This window comes from Chaetodon auriga, chromosome 12 (genome assembly GCF_051107435.1).
Source record: "Chaetodon auriga isolate fChaAug3 chromosome 12, fChaAug3.hap1, whole genome shotgun sequence".
NCBI classification, from domain to species: Eukaryota; Metazoa; Chordata; class Actinopteri; order Chaetodontiformes; family Chaetodontidae; genus Chaetodon; species Chaetodon auriga.
The window spans coordinates 5,903,761-5,923,276 of record NC_135085.1 but is presented as its reverse complement, the minus strand read 5'-3'; the positions used below and the strand labels follow the sequence as shown (position 1 = coordinate 5,923,276).

At 42.1% G+C, this 19,516-nt stretch overlaps 1 protein-coding gene across 2 annotated transcripts in view; it reads left to right on the top strand.

Annotated features, from left to right (window-relative positions):
- col15a1b (collagen, type XV, alpha 1b) overlaps positions 1–18,956 on the top strand; it is a 49,218-nt gene extending 30,262 nt beyond the window's left edge. The window contains exons 14-44 of one of the 2 annotated variants that reach the window (XM_076745424.1): positions 130–192; positions 279–431; positions 3,541–3,594; positions 3,912–3,947; positions 4,106–4,243; positions 4,399–4,458; positions 4,542–4,577; positions 4,753–4,794; positions 5,031–5,093; positions 5,571–5,606; positions 5,765–5,848; positions 6,397–6,462; positions 6,769–6,804; positions 7,175–7,237; positions 7,350–7,439; positions 7,757–7,792; positions 7,952–8,005; positions 8,249–8,305; positions 8,600–8,659; positions 9,289–9,333; positions 12,945–13,014; positions 13,149–13,174; positions 13,729–13,827; positions 13,930–14,074; positions 14,192–14,256; positions 14,452–14,583; positions 14,803–14,904; positions 15,145–15,219; positions 15,394–15,591; positions 15,703–15,818; positions 16,107–18,956. In XM_076745424.1, coding sequence (XP_076601539.1) covers positions 130–192; positions 279–431; positions 3,541–3,594; positions 3,912–3,947; positions 4,106–4,243; positions 4,399–4,458; positions 4,542–4,577; positions 4,753–4,794; positions 5,031–5,093; positions 5,571–5,606; positions 5,765–5,848; positions 6,397–6,462; positions 6,769–6,804; positions 7,175–7,237; positions 7,350–7,439; positions 7,757–7,792; positions 7,952–8,005; positions 8,249–8,305; positions 8,600–8,659; positions 9,289–9,333; positions 12,945–13,014; positions 13,149–13,174; positions 13,729–13,827; positions 13,930–14,074; positions 14,192–14,256; positions 14,452–14,583; positions 14,803–14,904; positions 15,145–15,219; positions 15,394–15,591; positions 15,703–15,818; positions 16,107–16,329 — 2,523 coding nt within the window. In that variant the 3' untranslated portion in view covers positions 16,330–18,956. The remainder of the gene's footprint in view (positions 1–129; positions 193–278; positions 432–3,540; positions 3,595–3,911; positions 3,948–4,105; positions 4,244–4,398; positions 4,459–4,541; positions 4,578–4,752; positions 4,795–5,030; positions 5,094–5,570; positions 5,607–5,764; positions 5,849–6,396; positions 6,463–6,768; positions 6,805–7,174; positions 7,238–7,349; positions 7,440–7,756; positions 7,793–7,951; positions 8,006–8,248; positions 8,306–8,599; positions 8,660–9,288; positions 9,334–12,944; positions 13,015–13,148; positions 13,175–13,728; positions 13,828–13,929; positions 14,075–14,191; positions 14,257–14,451; positions 14,584–14,802; positions 14,905–15,144; positions 15,220–15,393; positions 15,592–15,702; positions 15,819–16,106) is intronic. The other variant, XM_076745425.1, reaches the window with a different exon arrangement.
- Positions 18,957–19,516: the final 560 nt, after the last annotated feature.

Sequence of the window (19,516 nt, the reverse complement as noted above, 5' to 3'; positions counted from 1 at the left end):
TGTTTTTATCCATACACATAACATGAACTTGTGTTATTATCCTGCATTTTTTAGAGATAAAATCAACACGTAGTAAACAAACATTTGCGTGTAGGCGCGTGTTAGACTTTGTGTTAATCTGTGTTACAGTATGGAGCAGATGCCCTGGGTTCTGGGTTTGAAGACCTGGACAGCGACACTGAACTCATCAGGGTAAGAGAAAGGGCACGGGGATATATTCCATAGTCTGATAGTTTCATTTTCCACAGTGGAAAAAATAAAATGCCTCTTTCCACCAGGGTCCTCCTGGTGTGCCTGGGCCTCCAGGACCTCCTGGTCCCCCGGGACCCATCCTGTCATCATCTGACATAGCTGAAGGCCTCTCTCCAGGGCATGCTGGACCACCCGGTGTCCCTGGCAGAGAGGGGCCGCCAGGCAAACCTGGAATACCTGTAAGTTACCCAGATCAAAGACAAATGGTGTTCATTTCATTGCAAATATTGAGCCACATGCATTGTTTTCTGAATCCATATGGAGGTGTGCAGAGTCTGCCTAGAGGGCCTGCATTGATACACATTCAGTACACAGTTTTAAAGCCATGTGGTGTTTCAGCGTTGGCTATACATGTCTTCAGCCTGCAGGTCTGTGTATGCGTTCAGTAAATTCTTGAATTCTGCATAAAATGATTGTGAAGATACAGATTGCTCTGACTGCTTTTGACCATCTATCAGCTGTCAAGTTGATATTCACTTAGAAACAGCAGACACACACGTTTCACATTTTTCCAGATGTAATAGCACCAAATCATTCGTGTCATGTCAGAGGAATTTAAGACTTCTATTGGGAATCTGAGTGGTTTTATGATTAAAATACAGATTGACGATGTAGAAATGTCACTGAAGCATAAATAAAAGCTGTTCGAGATCAATTTTGCATTGAAGAACTGGATACTTTAAAATATATTGTAGCATGCTTTGTAAGATTTGCTAACTTTTCAACTCCATTATTTATGCGTGAGTGCTTTGCCTTTCCCTTTGTGTTTTATTTGTGGTGTTGCTGTCTTTATTATCGTTGTGTGCTGTCTGTCTTTCCTCTTGTGCTCCTTTTAATCTCTGTTATTTATATGCTTTTATCCAGACGTAGTTAAATCCTTTTTTCATTTCCAAATAAAATTCCTCTTCAATATATTTTTCTTCTTAAATCGTATTTTAGTCATTGATATTTGTGTGTGTCATGGCCAATGACCAGTCTGTCTTTTATTCTCCCTCTACATCTGTTCTCATCATCTCCACATCAATCTTTATTGCCCCCCCCCCCCCCCCCCCCCCCACTTCTCCGCCTTCTGCTCCACTCCTGCCGTTTCCTCTTCCTCTCCACTCTGTTTCAGATGTTTGAGGATTGGTTTAGTGGTTCTGGGCTTGACGGTTCAGGTTTGAGCTCAGAGTTGTCCTCTGACCTCAGCTCTGGTTTCAGTTCTGGGTTCAGTTCTGAATCCAGCTTTGCCTCTGTTTCCGGGCTTGACTTTGGGTCTGCTTGGGGTTCAGGCGAGGTATATTGTGCTGGTTTGCTGGCTAAACCAGCAAACAATAAAAGGCAGAATTCCAGTCAAAAGTTTGAGCATTGAGGACACAACACTCATCTTCAATATGGGACAATATTAAATGCTAATCTGAGGCAATTCCATGGGTTTATTTGCATCAGTTGTGCTTTTATCCCATTAAAACATTGACGCCATGATAAAGTCCAACTTTAGCTCACTGCTCCAATGCTCAGGCTAATGACTGTACATTATCTCCCACCATGTTGTCTTCATTGCTGGCTCGCAGCGGAATAAACTGCACCAAGATGGCTGAAGTGCTGTGCTTGTTCGTGGATGTGTGTGCGTGTGTGTGTGTGTGTGTGTGTGTGTGTGTGTGTGTGTGTGTGTGTGTGTGTGTGTGTGGCAGGCATCACTCTTCCTTTGCTTTTTGAGAATCCACCTGACAGCTGATGTTACAGCTTAATAATGACCTGCTTGGAATCTGGTCACTTACTTTTGGTTCATTTGCTTTCAGTTCAAATGTTGTCATTACCAAATGACACATTTCAGCATGAAGTTTCACCGTTCATGGTGAAGTGAATGAACTGATGGGAGCTGACCTCAAACTTGCTTTATAACCTCAGTTTGAGCTGCTGTTTTGCTTTTTTCATACAACATGGTAAAGGAGCAAATCTGCCTGTTTTATTGTCTCTTTTTGTGTGTTGCTGTGTTTTGCCGCTTCTCAGTCAATGCAAAGTACCAAGGCATGCTGATGTGCTCAGATTTTGCTCAAATCTAAAAGTGACTCAGTACATTTATCAGACTAGAGAGGCACGAGAGGAAATCTTATGAAAACAGTTTATTCTCATAAATGTGCTTTGCAAATGTTGTCTTAACCTGCCTGTTGACATTTTGGCCTGAATGAAGCGTATCAGGAAAGCTCATAGAGTGTTCAAAAAGGAAAAGCTTTTATCCTTTGGCTTGTGTATGTGTTTGTATTAGTATTTTTGACCACAGGCAAATTTCATAAAAATCCAGCTGTTGGTTTATGAAGGCATTCATTTGACCAAACTGCTGGGTGAGTAAAGATTTTGACGGTACCACCTGTAGAGAGGTTGTGGGGTCAGTGAAATCCTTAGGATTCATCCTCTGCATATTATGAATATGCACAGAAAGCATTTGATGGTACATTGGCCAGTAGATCTAAACATACCCTGCATTGGATTTATTTGCTCTAAAGATCAACAGACAGACTGACCAGTATCGCCATCCTTAGGCCTCCCTAGTAGTTGCGTATAAGTGTAAACTTTCAGTGTCATTTAATGAGCCATCTGTCAATAATTCAGTGTGCTTTGGAACTTAATGTTTTACTGAAAAATCTGAGGCCTTTGGTACACTATGTTGTCCGTTTGTACAAATTAATTGTACAGAAACATTGCTGTACTTTGGTCTGATGCTGCTTATACAAGGAATACACTGATTTTGAATAACTTTCCCATTAAGTGATGAGAAAACAGACTTGCTCGAAGGCTGCACTGCCTACGGTTTAGCTGAATGACAGTAAGCTGTCAGAATGAGCTCCATCTCAGGCACAAAGAGCTGACTGGGAGATACATTTCAATTTTATTCCAGTTCTATGCAGCCAATCCTGACAGTTTTATGTCAGTCAGCTACTAACTTTATTATTAATTAAGTTGGTCTTACTCGACTGCAATGCTAATCAACAATCACTCAGCACTGTCTCTGTTAAATTGTGAGCATGATGCATTATCAATCTTGTCGTAACACAGAAAAATGTTGGTGCATGGATGATCTCTCATCACTTAAGTAAACTAACTAATGACCCAGTTTCACAAATACTTTCAGTATTCCTTCAAAGTGACTGTCAGCTTTGGATTTGCCGTTGGTCCCTGTTGGAATGGCTGGAGGGTCAACAAACAGCTTCATATTTGCTCTGTTTTCCATACTGACATATTCTCTGTGACTCATCGCTGTTTTGTTTGTCTCCATCTACTTGTGTGTGTTTGTATTTGTATGTACAGGGTCCACCAGGAAAAGATGGAGCTCCAGGTCTACCAGGAGCTTCCGGGATGAAGGTATGATCATCAAGATGTGCTGTGTCCAGGCCTCAGTGGGCAATATCCAAATCACAGAGGAGGCTGCTGATATCCACAGGAGAGACAGTGAAACCATTCACACACAGTTTCACATTTGGCCACCACTCGACCAAGCCAAATGACCATAGTTTGTGATCATACAAGAAAGTGCAAAAACTTATTGCAAATGGCTTTCTGATAATATTCTTAAAATTGATCTTATATTGTCCCAGTTTCACCCACTGCTTAATTAAAGTCATGAAGTGGCCACTCCAGAAGGAATAATTCTTTTCTTTCTTCCTTCTCTACATCCTTAGGGTACCCAAGGGTTACCTGGGCCATCTGGACCAAAGGTAATATGCTACTCTCTATGTTGAGTAAGCCAAAACAATCCACTGCACACCATATGCTACTGTATACAGTATTTTGAATTGATCCCCATTTTTCAGTTTGGAAGAAGGACAAATCTGTGTTAACAAGGCACCTTTCCTGTATCTCTTTATTTCTGCAGGGTGAATGCGGGAACGTGGGTATTGCAGGGTCCTCAGGGCCACCAGGGCCTACTGGTCCACAAGGGAAGAGAGGCCCAACAGGTCCCCCAGGACCCCCTGGTCCCCCTGGACCTCCAGGAACCAAATTCTTTGTAGAGGTGACCCTCTTTTATATACCGAATTAAAGATTATCTTAATTAATAAGCCAGGAAGGAGACAACAGGTTGATTTAGAGCAGAAAGGCATGATCCTCACCTCATGAGTCTAGAAGATCTCAGTTCAATGAGTAACATCAGACTGTGCTTGTTTGCAGGACATGGAGGGATCTGGGAAGAGTGACATGCTCATTGGAGCTGGAGTCAGAGGCCCACAGGTCAGTGTGAGAGTGTGTGGTTTTTATGTAGACTGTATATATTGTTTCATCCACTAAGACTTTCTTGTTCTGTTTTTTCCCAGGGTCCCCCTGGCCAACCTGGCCCCGAGGGACCTAAGGTAATCTATGAAAATTCATTAAGTTTATGCCTTATGCTTGCAGAAGGTGGTTGGTGGTCTAACTTCAACAGCTCATAATAATTTGATTCGTCTGTGTGTAGTGCGTCCTTGTATCCTCTTTTTTATTGCTCCTTGTTGCTCAGTAGTTGACGATGCCCTCTCATGTTTTCTGCAGGGTGAGGATGGAGCCACAGGTGCCCCAGGGCTCTCTGTCAAGGTAAGCTGAATCTGAAATGATTATGCTTTGGATTTCTTAGTCAGTAGTATATGATCTTGACAGCCTTAACTGTGTATTCGGTGGTCAGTAGATGTTAACTTAGAGGTCTTTGTATTATCTGATCATCATCATTACTAAGAAATGAACTACATATAATGTGTACAACTCCAGTTAAACACTTTGCAGTGAAATCACTTCTGCTCTGTTACATCTGTCTGTGCTGTGTGTGACTGCAGGGTGAGCCAGGGGACCCAGGACCAGAGGGTCTTCAGGGTCCTGCTGGACTACCAGGTGCAAGGGTAAGAAGTAGCAGGTGGTCGCACAACAGATGTGTTGATGATTTGCAACTGTTGGTTGCAAAGTAGTTTGTTCACTCAGAGTTGAAATGAGTCTGCATTGGGAGAGTCTGTGAAACCAGATGGGACTACTTGGGTGCTGCAGTCACAGGGCCTGAGGTTAGTGTTAGCTGTCGATTGTCAGGAAGTTGCCGCAACATGTAAATGCTTGCCAACAACTTGCCAAACGCAGCACACAGCAGTCGCAGTACAGTAGCCTAGTTACCACGTTTCATGGGAATCAGGAAGATCCAGCTGGAATAACACGTTAGCAAGTTAGCAAGTGCTAGTCACAGGTAACTAGCTAGAAGCTAGAAACTCATTAAAATGTAAAACTTTCCCAGTTAACTAGTTGACATCCATTCAGTGTGTGATAATATGATAAAAAAAGACATTATTGAATTTACACATTAATTTCTTTTTATTTCTCTTTACAAACAGGGGGCCAAAGGAGAAAAGGGCAATCCAGGACCAAAGGTATCTGAACAAAACATTATCTGTGGATATTAAGTTACTGCTGACCGGGTCTAATGCAGTCTCCTGCTGCCTCCTCTGCCTCCAAAGGCAGACGCTCTACTATATTAACATTTTTATTTGAGTAAAGGACTAATAATTTCCTTTTCTGTGTTCTTAAGGGTGATCGAGGCATTGATGGACTCGGTATTCCAGGACCACCTGGGCCTCCTGGACCTCCTGGATCAGCGATTAGTCTGCAGGATGTACGACCACTCACACACACACATACACATAATTATGTTTCAGGCCATTGTGAATGCGAAAAATATTGGCAAGAAAAGTGAAAGCTCAATGGGAGTGAATGCAAAAGTAGTTCAGAAGAAATATTCTCACTGTGACTCTTTGGGGGCTTTGTTGGTGGTATTTGTTGTGGAGTATAATGGTGACCATTTTTGCAGTCTAGTAATCTGATCAAAACCTCAATTGTTCCACCAAAATGTGCCAAAATGAGGCTGAACAAACAGTTTCCTTTGGTTGTAGTTGTAGTACTTGTAGTTTGCAGGGTAAGCTTCTTTAATTTGTTGCTCAAAAAAGCCTGCAGGGGGTGAGTATTAGATACATTAACAAATTTGTTTGGAATATTATTGGGCGTGTTCTTTTGCATTAGTTTTTTATAGCAATACAAAAGAAAGAAAAGAAAGTAAAAGCCAGAGCTTTGACTATGGTATTCCTCAGGTGCCACAGCTATTTTCCTGTTTAATAAATTTTACATACCTCTGAATACGAAATGTAATTTTTTTTCTGTCTACAGCTGCTGCTGAATGCTACAGATGGTATCTTCAACTTCACTGAGATCAGAGGACCACCAGGGCCAATGGTGCGTAGCTATTAAGGCAGACAGTCTTTTAAACTGCTACATTTACTGTGATTTTACCTAAAATACAGCAATATAGCTCTTGTATCACCCTGCAACACACTTCACTGGAGCATCATCTGTGCATTTTTCAAGTGCTTTGGCTGCAGTTGCGTTTGATGCTGCTGCGTATGAGCATGTCATTTCTGCTCTGTCAGAAAAGATCATTAACCGAGCTCCACTGCTTTTGCTTGCATCTGTGTGTCTTTATGTGTGCGCATGCATGCACGTGGATGTGTGTGTCGTGTGTGTTGTGTCTGCGTGTTGCAGGGCCCTGAAGGCTTGCCTGGCAAAGCTGGATTTCCTGTAAGAACATTTTGCAACACCACCTTATGCTGAGCATTTTTATCACCTGCATTTGATATGAAGAGTGTACATGAGTATTTTATACATTATGACACAGAGATGCATCAATTATTTGAAAGCAATGTCAACTTTTTTTCAATTTTGCTTTTGCTGTCCTTGGGCTAAACTGGGTAGGTACCAGAAGTGCTGCAAATGTTATTGACAGATGGTGTTACTTGAATAGAATTTTTACACCTCCATAAATCCAGCACCCATGAACCTTTTTTATATCAGCTGTAAACTTTACAAAGCTCCACGGCCTTCCTTTTAATTGCTGTCATCCTTGCTAAACCTCCAAACTCTGCCTCATGACCCTTTCATCCCTCCTCAGGGCCCCAGGGGACCAAAGGGGGACATAGGCCCTCCAGGTATTCACGGACCAACAGGAATCAAGGTGAGAACTAGACCCCAGAGTGATGACAGAGCTCCAAAGAACGTGGATTAGAACAAATGTCATGTCTAGAAACAAAAGACATGTTGAAAATGTTCTTTCTTTGCACTAACAGGGAGAGAAGGGAGAGCCAGGGGTGACCATTGCTGCTGATGGATCCATCTTATCAGCGCCAAGAGGCCCCCAGGGGCCCAAAGGCATCAAGGTACAAGAAAAGTGATACAGTAAAGCAGTACAGTAAAGTAACGCGTCATGCTAGTGTTTATATGGGTGTTGTAATTCTATATACACTCTCAATGCTGAGCCCTAAGAAATACAATGTAGCTCAGCCTTTTAGAGACCAAATGGGGACCAAATCTGGGGTTTTGTGAAGATGGGAACAATCTCTCAGTTATTCCAGAGAAACAGAAAAACAAGCTGGCATCGAAAACATGTTTATTTCTGCCATTAATTTAAATCTCCCACCACATCCCCGTCGTGTTCTCATCTCACATTTTGCTGTCCTGCTTTGTAATGTCTTAGGGTGACCGTGGGTTCCCTGGACCTGCCGGACTTATGGTGAGTTCACCATCAGGTTTTATCATTTGGAATATGTCACATTTGTTCATATGAACAAGCTATACAAAAATCTTTTTAGTTTTATTTTAGTTATCAGAAACAATGGTAAACTATTTAATGAAGAAATAGAATTGATGTGTACATCGCTCTTTATTTCAGGGCCCAATAGGACCATCTGGACAAAAAGGAGAATATGGCTTCCCCGGTCGCCCAGTGAGTGCCTGTTTGTTGTATATTTGTCAGGAAGTGAACATCATCTTTGTAGGCAGAGTCTACTGAACCACTGGTACTCAAAACTCATAAAACGTATCTGTCAGTGCCAAGACAAAACTTGGCCTGAAATTTTGATTTCTAATTTTATCTCTAACAAAAACTACAACAGAACTGTTCAAACCTGCATAAGAGCTTTTTGCCTTTTACAAACACTGAGGGGTTTCACTGTTTCTCTCTCTGCAGGGACGACCCGGTTTGCCTGGGAGGAAAGGAGACAGGGGAGACTCTGTCGGCCTCCCGGTAAGAGGAAAAGGAAAGGGAGGAAGAGATCTGTGGTTTTCTTGTTGACCCTGATCAATAATCTATTTGACATTTAAGACAGATCCATACAGACCCCTTTAGATAAGACAAGCTGCTGATGTAAGTCAGTCTCAGCAGGCTGTGACAGCATGTTTCAGTCTTGCACTTTGAATTTTGGTGGCAGGGTGACCCTTCTGTTTCCATTAGGATGATGGACTGTCCCTTCAGTCAGTAACTGTCCGATCAGATGAGGAACTGAAACTATTGTGATAATATTCTCTGTCTCTCTCTCAGGGACCTCCAGGACCTCCAGGCCAACCTGGACCTCCAGGAAGAATTCTTGGGCTGAACGGAGTATGTTTCCATCTTTGGCTTTTTATTTCGTATCTGAGTCTCGTATCTGAGACTTTCAGTTGGCAGAAGATGATGATGTTGATGATGTTGATGATCATGACGTTGATGTTAAACAGCCAGCAGTTATAGCAATACTTATAAGGCTTGTTTCACAGACATATGTTTTGCATAGCTTCATAAAAATGCATTTAAATGGCAGAAATCCAGGAAACTTATTTTTATTGATGATCTGCATTATCATATGCTGTTATTGTATATCTGTAGAACATCACCGAACATCAGTTAGAAATATTAAAGGCAGTGACGTGTACTGGAAAAATGACTTTGGCTCCAGTTTAAACCAAATTTGTCTCATTTTTCCTCAAGTCATCAGAATAATTTGAAACATGCTGTAATCACATAAATCACATAAAAGTACAACACATACTGGCTTTTAAAAAAGAAACACTGTGATAAAGTATCTGTCTGTGGAGCACCAATATCACTAGAAGACAGCGTTTTGTTTTGTTTTTTTGTTTTAATCTCTATATATCATCTACAGGACAGTGTTTGACCTGCCTCATTCCAGCTAATTTGAAGTTGATTCATCATTTAGTCTGATTCCACTGCTCTTTTCTTGAATTTTAAAGACAGTGTTTCCAGTGCGCCCCAGACCGCACTGCAAGAAGGGACGAGTAAGTCTGAGTCGGACCATCTGATTGGTCTGTTTCAGTTTGAAATTGGACCATCCGGTGGTTCTGTTGGTGTGTGGGTGTAGCAGCATGGCAGCTCTCTGGTCTGGGCTACAAACAGCGTCCCATCCTCTCCCCCACCTGTCCCACCTCCCTTCATTTTCTTCTCTCCTCTCCTCCCTCTGTCTTAGTGATCTTTGTAAAGCCTACATGTCTGCAGGTCTGGCCTCAGTTCATCAGGAGTTAACATTCCTCTTGGATACAGACTGTATCTCGACATATATTTCATTGTCTTACCTAACTGACACATATTTGCGGTTGAATCAACGAGCAAAATTTATTATAATCGGTTGCCAGATATAGATTATAGATCAAGTAGCCACCTGTGAACATGGCGTGGCTGGTCTGATCTTTGCTGCATCTTGCATTCATTTACATCAAGATGTTCTGCGTGTTTGTTAAATCCAGTCTGATCGCCCAGGATGAATGTTAATGCCGGGTGTTAAAGGGGGTCTGAGTCTGAATCCTGCTTGCCTCGTCTGTCTTCGCTGTCCTCGTCATCTCCGGAAAGGGAAGCTGACAGGGAGGAGGAAACAGAATTGACAGTGTTCACACTCATTCCTCTGCTGTATGTGCATCAGAGTTGGTGCCATTTCACTTTTCAGTTCAATCAATTCAAAAAAGGCATTTGTTGCTAAAATGTTGGCCGTGAAGAAAAACGCCATCCTTAATTGATTGTATTTAAAGTGAAATGTATCAAACTCTGGCCTGCCTTTCATTAGGTAGACAGACAGTGGTGGAAAAGTAACTAAGTACATTTACTCAAGAACTGTGCTCAACGGCAAATGTGACATACTTGTGCTCTACTTAAGAAACTCAATTTTATGCTGCTTTATACTTCCACTGTACTTTATTTCTGAGGGAAACATTGCACTTTTTACTTGAATTTAGTTACAAGTTACTTTGCAGATTCAGATAATGGACGAGTAAATCCATAATATTATAGGTTATATAGGTTAAGCCACACAGCAGTATATCAAGTGAGCCCCAACTTCACCTGTGACACACACACCATTCTATCAATAATTACACAACCCCATTTTTTAAAAAAGTTGGGGCACCATAAAATGGAAATAGAAACAGAATGTGATGATTTGCAAAACACTGAAACCTCATATTTAATTTAAAATAGCACAAGGACAACATATCAAATGTTGAAACAGAGATTTGATGGCAGCAACATGTTTCCAAAAGTTTGGACGGGGGCGTGTTTACCTCTTCTTTTAACAACACACTGTGTTAAAGCGTTTGAGAGCTGAGGAGACAAACTGCTGTCATTTAGACAGTGGAATGTTTTCCCATTTTTGCCGGATGTACGAGTTCAGCTGCTCCACAGTTCACTGTCTCCTTTGTCCTGTTTTACGTTTCATAACGCACCAAACACTTTCGATGCGTCTGGACTGCAGGCAGCCAGTTTAGCTCTTTCACTGCGGAGCCATGATGTTGGAATACATGCAGAATGTGGTTTGGCAGTGTCTTGGTGAAATAAGCAAGGCCTTCCCTGAGGCCAGCATGGCCCCTTCCTGAGCCCATGCAGTGATGTCCACTACAGAATCGTGTCTGTTTTCAGTGCAGTGGCGTCTGAGGGCCTGAACATCGCGGCCAGCCAACACTGGTTTTCAGATTCGTCCCTTGCGTCCAGATTTCTTCAAATTCCCTCAATCTGTTATTGACTTTATGAACTGCAGACAATGAAATCCCCAAATTCTTTGCAGTTTCATGTTGAGAAACATTATTCTTAAATTGTGTCACTAGTTTCCGGCACAGTGTGTCACAGAGAGGTGAAGCCCTCCCCATCTTTACTTCAGAAAGCCTGCACCTCTCTGGGATGCTCTTTTTTATACCCAATCAATTACTCACCTCTTGATGGCAACAGGTGAGTATCATGAACCTGATGAAGTGTGAGATGTTCCACCAGCTGTTTTCTTTTAGCCTTTCACCTCTTTTGTTTGCACTGTCCCTTCTTTTTAGAGACATGTTGCTGCCATCAAATTGTAAATTAGGATATAACTTTCAAAAACAATGAAATTTCTCAGTTTCAACATTTGATATGTTGTCTTTGTGCTATTTTCAATGTTTCAGTGTCAGTGTTTTTCAAATCATCACAATCTCTTTCTATTTATGTTTGTTGTTGTAATCCAATAAAATATGCATGACTCTGAAATGAACCATTCTGCATAGTGGGCACTTGTACTTTTCGTGCTTTAAGTATATTTTGATGCAAATTTTTTAGCAAGTTTTGATTACTTTCACACTGTGGTATTTTTTACCTAAAAAAAAGTTGTGAGTATCCGTTCCACCACTGTAGATAGTAATGGTTTCAGACGACCTGTTCTGTGGTGCTGGGTTTGTGGGTTCTGCTTTAAAACGTTCTGTTTGAGTCTCCTGTGGCCTCTGGTGATGCTGCAGTTTCGTCTTGGCTGAATTCCAATTAATTAAACAGGTTGAAGGTTTGATGCAGAGATTATGCACAAATTCTTATCAAAATACCAGCTGGTGTGCAAAGTTCAGTACACACATGCAAACATTTACATGTGACATTTGATGGAACGTAAAATTACATTGAAGCCTACTCATGGCGGCTTGTTGGACATGATAATAAGTCTGATTGGAATTTGGCTCCTTTTTCTTCTAATGTCACTTTTTCGGTGTGGTAGAAGGGCTCCTCCATAAATGTATGAAAATGAATCTTTCCCACTATGATGTTTAATGTACAGTAAGTCACATTCAGTGTGATAAAAAGCTGAGAGAGCTTCTATTATATGGTCTACAGATTTGTACTTTAAAATCTCATTATGTCTGTTATTGCCTGGTTCATTATTGAAACTCAAAGCCGCTCTTATGAATATGTGAGCAGCCACACATTTAACTGCTGCAGGGAACTTTTTGAACCATTGTCAAACTTCTTATGCAAAGAAGCCCTCAAAATATCATTACAATGGGAAGCGATATAACTCAAATGCGCACAAATCATCCCGAGCTGACAGTCGAGTATATTGAAACATAATGTATTTTAACACCCTCTAAATGTTATTTTCCCTTTGAGCTATGGGGACATCAATGTGAGGGCGCATAGTGTTGATTTTAATCTAAAGCAGCGGTGGTCGGGGTGCGGTCTGGCAGGGGCCACCATCCTTTAAACACATTCCCTCATTAAAAAACTGTGTGAATTCACCATCATTTATGAGCCCAGATCTGTTTGGGGAAACATTTAGACCATGTGTTTTAACCCCGTTCCCTAACCTGTCGTATTTTAACCACCACAGCTGGGAGAGGGCTGTACGTGCTGCTGTCTCAAGCATGCATCCCTTGCATTTAACTGGTGTTTTAGCAGAGCTGACAGCAATGTTCTAACTATGGACGCCTGTGTTGTGTTTATTAAAATCAAGTTTTACCCTTTTTAAAATGTTCTTTAACCGCTTGACTTTAAAAAATGAATTCGGTCTATGCATTCAGCAGTCTGTGCACTGGTGTTGACTGTTTGTCTGCGACCATAAACAGGCTGGTGTCCTTGTAATGTTAATGGGTGTGCATGTGTGTGTGTGTGTGTGTAGGAGGCAGTGACATCGGGAGCCAAAGGAGACAAAGGAGAAATGGGACAACCTGGAGAGGCAGGAACACCTGGTAAGAGCTTTACAACACACGTCTCATTGACTGCTGCTGACTTTCTCTAACATCTGGGTCCCCATTGGTTTAAATATTTTGCTTAAAAACACATTTTTTGAAAGGAAAATGACTGTGGGAACTTTTTTTCTCAGCACCCAGGCTTCCAGATGGAATTGTGGTGAGTACCAATTTATCACAAACTATAGGTCAACAACCAACATCCATTTTTACATTAACAGTGGATCATCAGCAGCAGGCAGCTCCTTTCAGCTACAAGCCACTGGACTGACAGGCAAAGTTAGCGACTAGCTGGTGAATAAAGACTAAAACAGAACTTAAAGGAGAGTGAATATTAGACTAATTTCATCAAGTGGCACAGACACATGAGTCTAAATAAATGCTACTGTTTTTCAATGTATGATGACTGTGTGATTAAGTAACAGTTTGCTTATGCTGATCCAAGAAACGTTTCTTGTTTATTACTTTGGAACCCTGTTCTCATGATCGCTATGATGCTGTTTTTATAACTTGAAAGCTATAATCAATAAACTGCTGTGTGAATTTATTGAATTTTTATTCACTTTGTCTGACATGCCGGAGGCTGTGATTTTTTAGAAACAAAGAGTTTGATGGTTTGTGAGATGGAAGATCAAGTGAGGAGTCAATAATGTGAAATAAGTGATCTGTGGGTGACCTTCTGTATGTTCGTCTCTCTTTTTATGGATCTCTCAGGGTGCTAGAGGTGATCAGGGATACCAAGGTCAGAAAGGAGAGAAGGGTGACAGCGGTGTGCCGGGTCCTCCGGGACTGCCTGGGAGGTCAGGACTTGTGGTGAGTTCTGTAATAATGAGCATCATCCTGAAAAAACTGTCAATTATTCAGTTGATTCAGTTAAACTCAGTTGAATATCTGTCTGTTTATGTGATCGTGCAGGGCCCAAAAGGTGAGTCCGTCGTGGGTCCTCCAGGACCGGCTGGTTCTCCAGGCCAGCCTGGGGCCCCTGGGTTTGGACGACCTGGTCCACGAGGGCCGCCAGGCCCTGCTGGACCTCCAGGACCTGTACCTGCATACGGGTCAGGTATGTGCTTGTGAAGGAGAGGGTGGACACCTCAGCTTATGTCCATAAAAGTTATAGACCTCATGTTTATGCATGAAATGTTTTTAATTAAATGTATTTCTGATGTGTCTTCATCAGCTGTCAACGTCCCCGGACCTCCTGGTCCTCCCGGCCCACCAGGACCTCCAGGATATGGCAATCCAGTAAGATACCAGCCACTGTGCAGATCTTTTTACCTCTGATGTGCTGTGTCATGTAAGAAATAGAATGTTAGAAAGTTTGTGAACCCCATGACATTGTGTCCTTTATTCTATCATGATTAGCCTTAATATTGACACTTAGAACTTCAGAGGGTCCTGAAGCCACAGCACTCACGCTGTGATGCTGTGTCCATTCAGGTGGCCACCTATAAGACCATCCACGCTCTGAACAGAGAGAGTCACCGGGCCGCAGAGGGAACACTGGTCTACGTGTCTGAGAAAGGAGGAGAGCTGTACATCAGAACACGCAACGGCTGGCGCAAGATCCAGGTGTGTGTTGTGTGTGTGGACTTGTGTTTGATTGGTTCAGTGTGTGGACTTCCTGATCCTTCTCTTAATCATGTGTTATTTATCTTCACTGTACAAACATGTAGTATCAGTGTCTTTTATAGAAAATAAAACCACCTGTTGATGGTAATTCACAAGAGTCTGTCTGTGTGTGTGTGTGTGTGTGTGTGTGTGTGTGTGTGTGTGTGTGTGTCCTTTCAGCTCGGAGAGTTGATCCAGAATGGACCGTCCTCACAAGCTGCATCTCAGGCCCTCAGCAGATCTGGTGGAGAATGGAACAGACCACACAGGGTCCATAGCCAGGTGCTCTCTCTCTCTCTCTCTCACACGCACACACACACACACACACACACACACACACACACACACACTCACACATACACATACACATTGTGCATGCGCTGACAGAAGAGGCACTGTAGGAAACTGACTAACACACAACACCAACCCTGATAAGAGCAGATCCAGCTGTGATCTAAAACTGTCACCTTAACTTTTCCTCACATTTAGAAGTCAACATAAATTCCTGTTTTTGTTGAGCAGGAGCTTCAGGAGGGCAGCAGAGGATATCAGCCCAGCTATAATGTTCTACCACAGACCTTCAACGCTGTACCCGGGGTGAGCAAACACCTTTACATGCATGCACATGCATGCACACATTCATCACACAGTCCTTCCAGACCCTGGCAGCTAAAATTCGTCGGCCCAGCACCAGCCTGACTCCGGCTCACCTGGCTGATGCCAGATCTGTGACGAGTAATGTGTCACATCTGCTGTTTTTCTGTGCCGCAGCTCCATCTGGTAGCACTGAACACTCCCCTGAAAGGGGATATGCGTGGCATCCGGGGGGCAGACTTCCAGTGCTACCAGCAGGCACGTTCCATGGGGCTAACAGCCACCTACAGGGCCTTCCTGTCCTCACACCTCCAGGACCTGGCAACCATCGTTAGGAAGGTGGACCGCACTGACATGCCCGTGGTTAATCTGAGGGTGAGGAGGACCTGATGTTTCCATTTAGAGTTTCATTTAAAGCTAATACAGATTCACGGTTCATCTTCTTCTCAGATCATTCAGTTCACTTTTATCCATCGCTCCACGCAGGGTGAAGTGTTGTTCAGTAGCTGGATGTCCATCTTCTCTGGGAATGGAGGCACGTTTAACCCGTCCACACCCATCTACTCCTTTGATGGACGCAACGTGATGACTGACTCAGCATGGTGAGAGTGTGTGTGTGTGTGTGTGTGTGTGTGTGTGTGTGTGGTTGTGTGTGTGTGTGTGTGTGTGTGTGTGTGTGTGTATCATCCAAACAGATTTTTTTCTAAGACCCAGTCTGCCTGAAAGACTCAACCAAATCAATCGTTTCTTCGACACAGACCATAGATATCATGTCCACTTAGGCCCCAGCTGTCTCTGAAGTGGACAGTAGTAATACTAGCGGTGGTTGAAGTAAAATAGGTCTTTCTTAAATAGGATGTAAATAATTGTCTCTCCCCTTGTTCGCCCAGGCCAGAGAAGTTGGTATGGCATGGCTCCAGCACAGTGGGCATCCGTCTGACCACTAACTACTGCGAGGCCTGGAGGACGGCTGACATGGCGGTGACGGGCCAGGCTGCACTGCTGCAAACGGGACGACTGTTAGGACAACACACCCGCTCCTGCTCCAACCACTACATCGTGCTGTGCATAGAGAACACATATGTGGGGAACACACATCAAAGGAGAACCTGAAGAGACAGGGGAAACACACACACACACACACACACACACACACACACACATGAACACATGCAGGCATGCTGAACGTGCAGAGTAGAAAATGCGACACGGTGCACATACACTTTCATTTGAATGGGAAGCACATGCAGGCACATACACACACCATGATGACGTGTCGGTGCATAGAAAGTACATTCGAGCACACAGACAAAGGGCACTTGTGGTCATACATGCAGGTGAAACACACACACGTTAAAAAGCAGCAGGTGCCAACACAGACACACGTTTCAGCTCCTTTCACTTTGTTTAGCTTCATCTTTAGTGCCAATGTGTAATCCAACACTTCATAATGTTGCCACGCATCCGTCCCAGTCTAGATTTATGTTATTTATATTCACTATGAACATGTAACAGCATTGGGATTTACAGTGTGTGTTTTTGAAGTGAGAGACGTGCAGCAGACGTGAATAACTTAACAGACCATACCAGTGTTTATCTCCACAACTACAAATCCTTTATACTTCACATTTCTGCTCATCATTTTCAAATGTGTGTATTTGGAGTATTTCTCCTACAGCTCCATGCAGCCATTGGTTTCTATTGGATTCCTTCCAGTATGAAAATGAGCTACCAGACTCTTGTTGGTGGTCCATCACTGTGAACATCAAGTCTGCATTTTTCTTCCCTGTTATGTTACTGTTGCATGGAAACACAGTTTAAGGGCAGATGAAAGAGTGCACTGCATGACCTCACAACGATAGCATTCTGACAGAAGTAATCTGGATTTAGTGTTCACGGTGATGGACTAAACGACTTCAACAGATCTGCCAAATGATTTTCCAATAGAGACAGAGATAGAGACCACAGGCTGTTTAGAACAGGAGAAAATACATCCAATGTTTTTTAATACAACACCGAGATTTGCAAAATGGTTTGCTGTGATGTAAAAAACACAGAATGATTTAAGATTTCTGGTCACTGGGCTAAAACTTGCCAAACCATGGGTATCAATCTGTGTTCAATCTCCTTTGCAGGGAAACAAGGTATTGTAGTATTTATTAATACTATTGTGGATTCTTTTTTATTTTGATGGGACACAATTGGGGGTAAACACGGTCCTTATTTCGATCTCTTCTCTGAACGTGACGGTGTTGTAGTGTAGAACCGAGTGTTGTCTGTCAGAGCTAGCTGTTTTTGAAGAGGCTGTATTTACACTGCGAGACATGAATCAAGTGTGGCTCATTTAGGATGACGTTTCCTTTTAAAGGGCAGCATTCTATGTTTCTGTTGTCAACGAACCCCATGAAAACATCAAAACCAATGATGTGTTGGTCCATCTCCTCTTGATGTATTTGGTGCTCTACTTTGTATTTACAGCAGCTGGACGGTGCATGAGCACTGAGTGACAGTAACCTACAGTGTGTGTGTTCATGGTAAACACACACACACGTCGCCCAGTGTAACAGTGTAGCCCACTGATGTGTTTTTAATAGTTTTCGGACAACAATGGAGCTCTATGACACAGACGAAGAAGGCTTTAGATATTTGTTAGTAGCGTGCGTTCATTGCTGGTTTTGGTCTTTAAGTGGGATTCGTTGACATGAAGAAACGTACAGATTATCACTTACCTTTTCAGTGTGAGCACAATGTGAACCATTGGCAAAACATACGATTTACCGTGCATGTGTGATGAGCTTTTTCTTTGGTCAGATGTTTTATTTGAGTGACTGTTACCCTCTAATGTCAGACATCGGTGCCCATTTCTTTCTGTCGGACGTTTAGATGTAAATACAGTTTATGTAAATGACTTCCTCCCAGCAAAGTCAACAAATCACAGCATCATCTATCCATTGTTTCTTCAGGCCACTGAAAAGCCAAAAACTGGCTGGAATTTACCAAAAAAAAAAAAAAAAGAAAAAAAAAGCATTTTACTATGATCTCTAATTGCTCGATCTACAGATATTAAACAAAAAAAGAAAGACATTAGCCATGCAGATAAACACGCTGCTGAAAACTTGCTGTCTCACCAAGTTTGCTAACCTTGCGTTGCATTTATTTATCAGATGACTGCATTTTCAATTGGCATCCCATAATCCAATATTAAAGACTGATAGTCCAAATCAGGATAGCATATCAATCATTTCTTTGCTTTGGTCCTGCTGCTCACAATAGAGTGATTTGAACTAGTCTCAACATTAACGTCAGTGCTTTAGCATTAGCATTAGCATTAGAGTTGAAATCAGTGTGATTTTCATGTATTTCTACAGTAGCAGGACATAGTGTGAAAATCTAGCAAGTTCACTTACAGATTATGATGAAATTGGAACCTGTACATATATGTGTGTCATTACTGTCCGAATGTTTGATTTTTTACTCAGTAGATGTAGATTTTGTGTTGCGCACACACTAAATGACTGGAGATTTTCTCTCACCTGTAAGATGTAGGTCTGCCTGTAAAGGTGATGTAGGCCCGGCTGAAGGGCCTCAGTGTCTCAAATGTTTTCTTTTTCAAAGTTACTTTCCCTGATGTCTGATTCTGTTACTGTTCAAACAAAACTTGAGCTTCTGAGGAAAAAGAAGGTTTGTACTGACTGACTGGTGCTCACTGAATAAATGTCTTATTTTGTGTTGTTTTTTAATGTGGAGAGTCCTTCAGTGTTCTTCATCAGATGTCCATCAAAGCATAAATGTTACTCCCACGTTTTGGTTTCAATCTGTGGTTTTAAGTTAAGTTTCTAGTTTTTTGCTCTACAAGGTCTTACAATGAAATGACACTGTTTTGTCTGTGGGATCTGATATTTTTTCTTTTCATGAAATCAAGAGTCAAATTGATGGAAGTATAAACACTCCATGTATGATAAGGGGCTCCTTTTGTCAGAAAGATTTAATTATCATTTCATATATTCAGTGCTTTAAAAGAAGAAACAATACAAAAATTGTAAAAGTTGAATTTCTAAGAAATTAAAAGAACCCTTGCTCTGTTGTTGTTGCTGCTACAGGGCTGCATGGTCTGGTATGACCAGAAGCTCATGGCAGCTAATGTTAGCCAAGTTTGGTTATTGCTCTGAGACTGACATTCACTGACTTCATGGCTCCTCTCTACTTCTGACAGTGTCAAACGTCAGGATGTCAAATGATGATGTCTTCAGAGCATCTAAATCAAGAACAATAGAAAGGAAATGAGAGAAAATTAAATGCA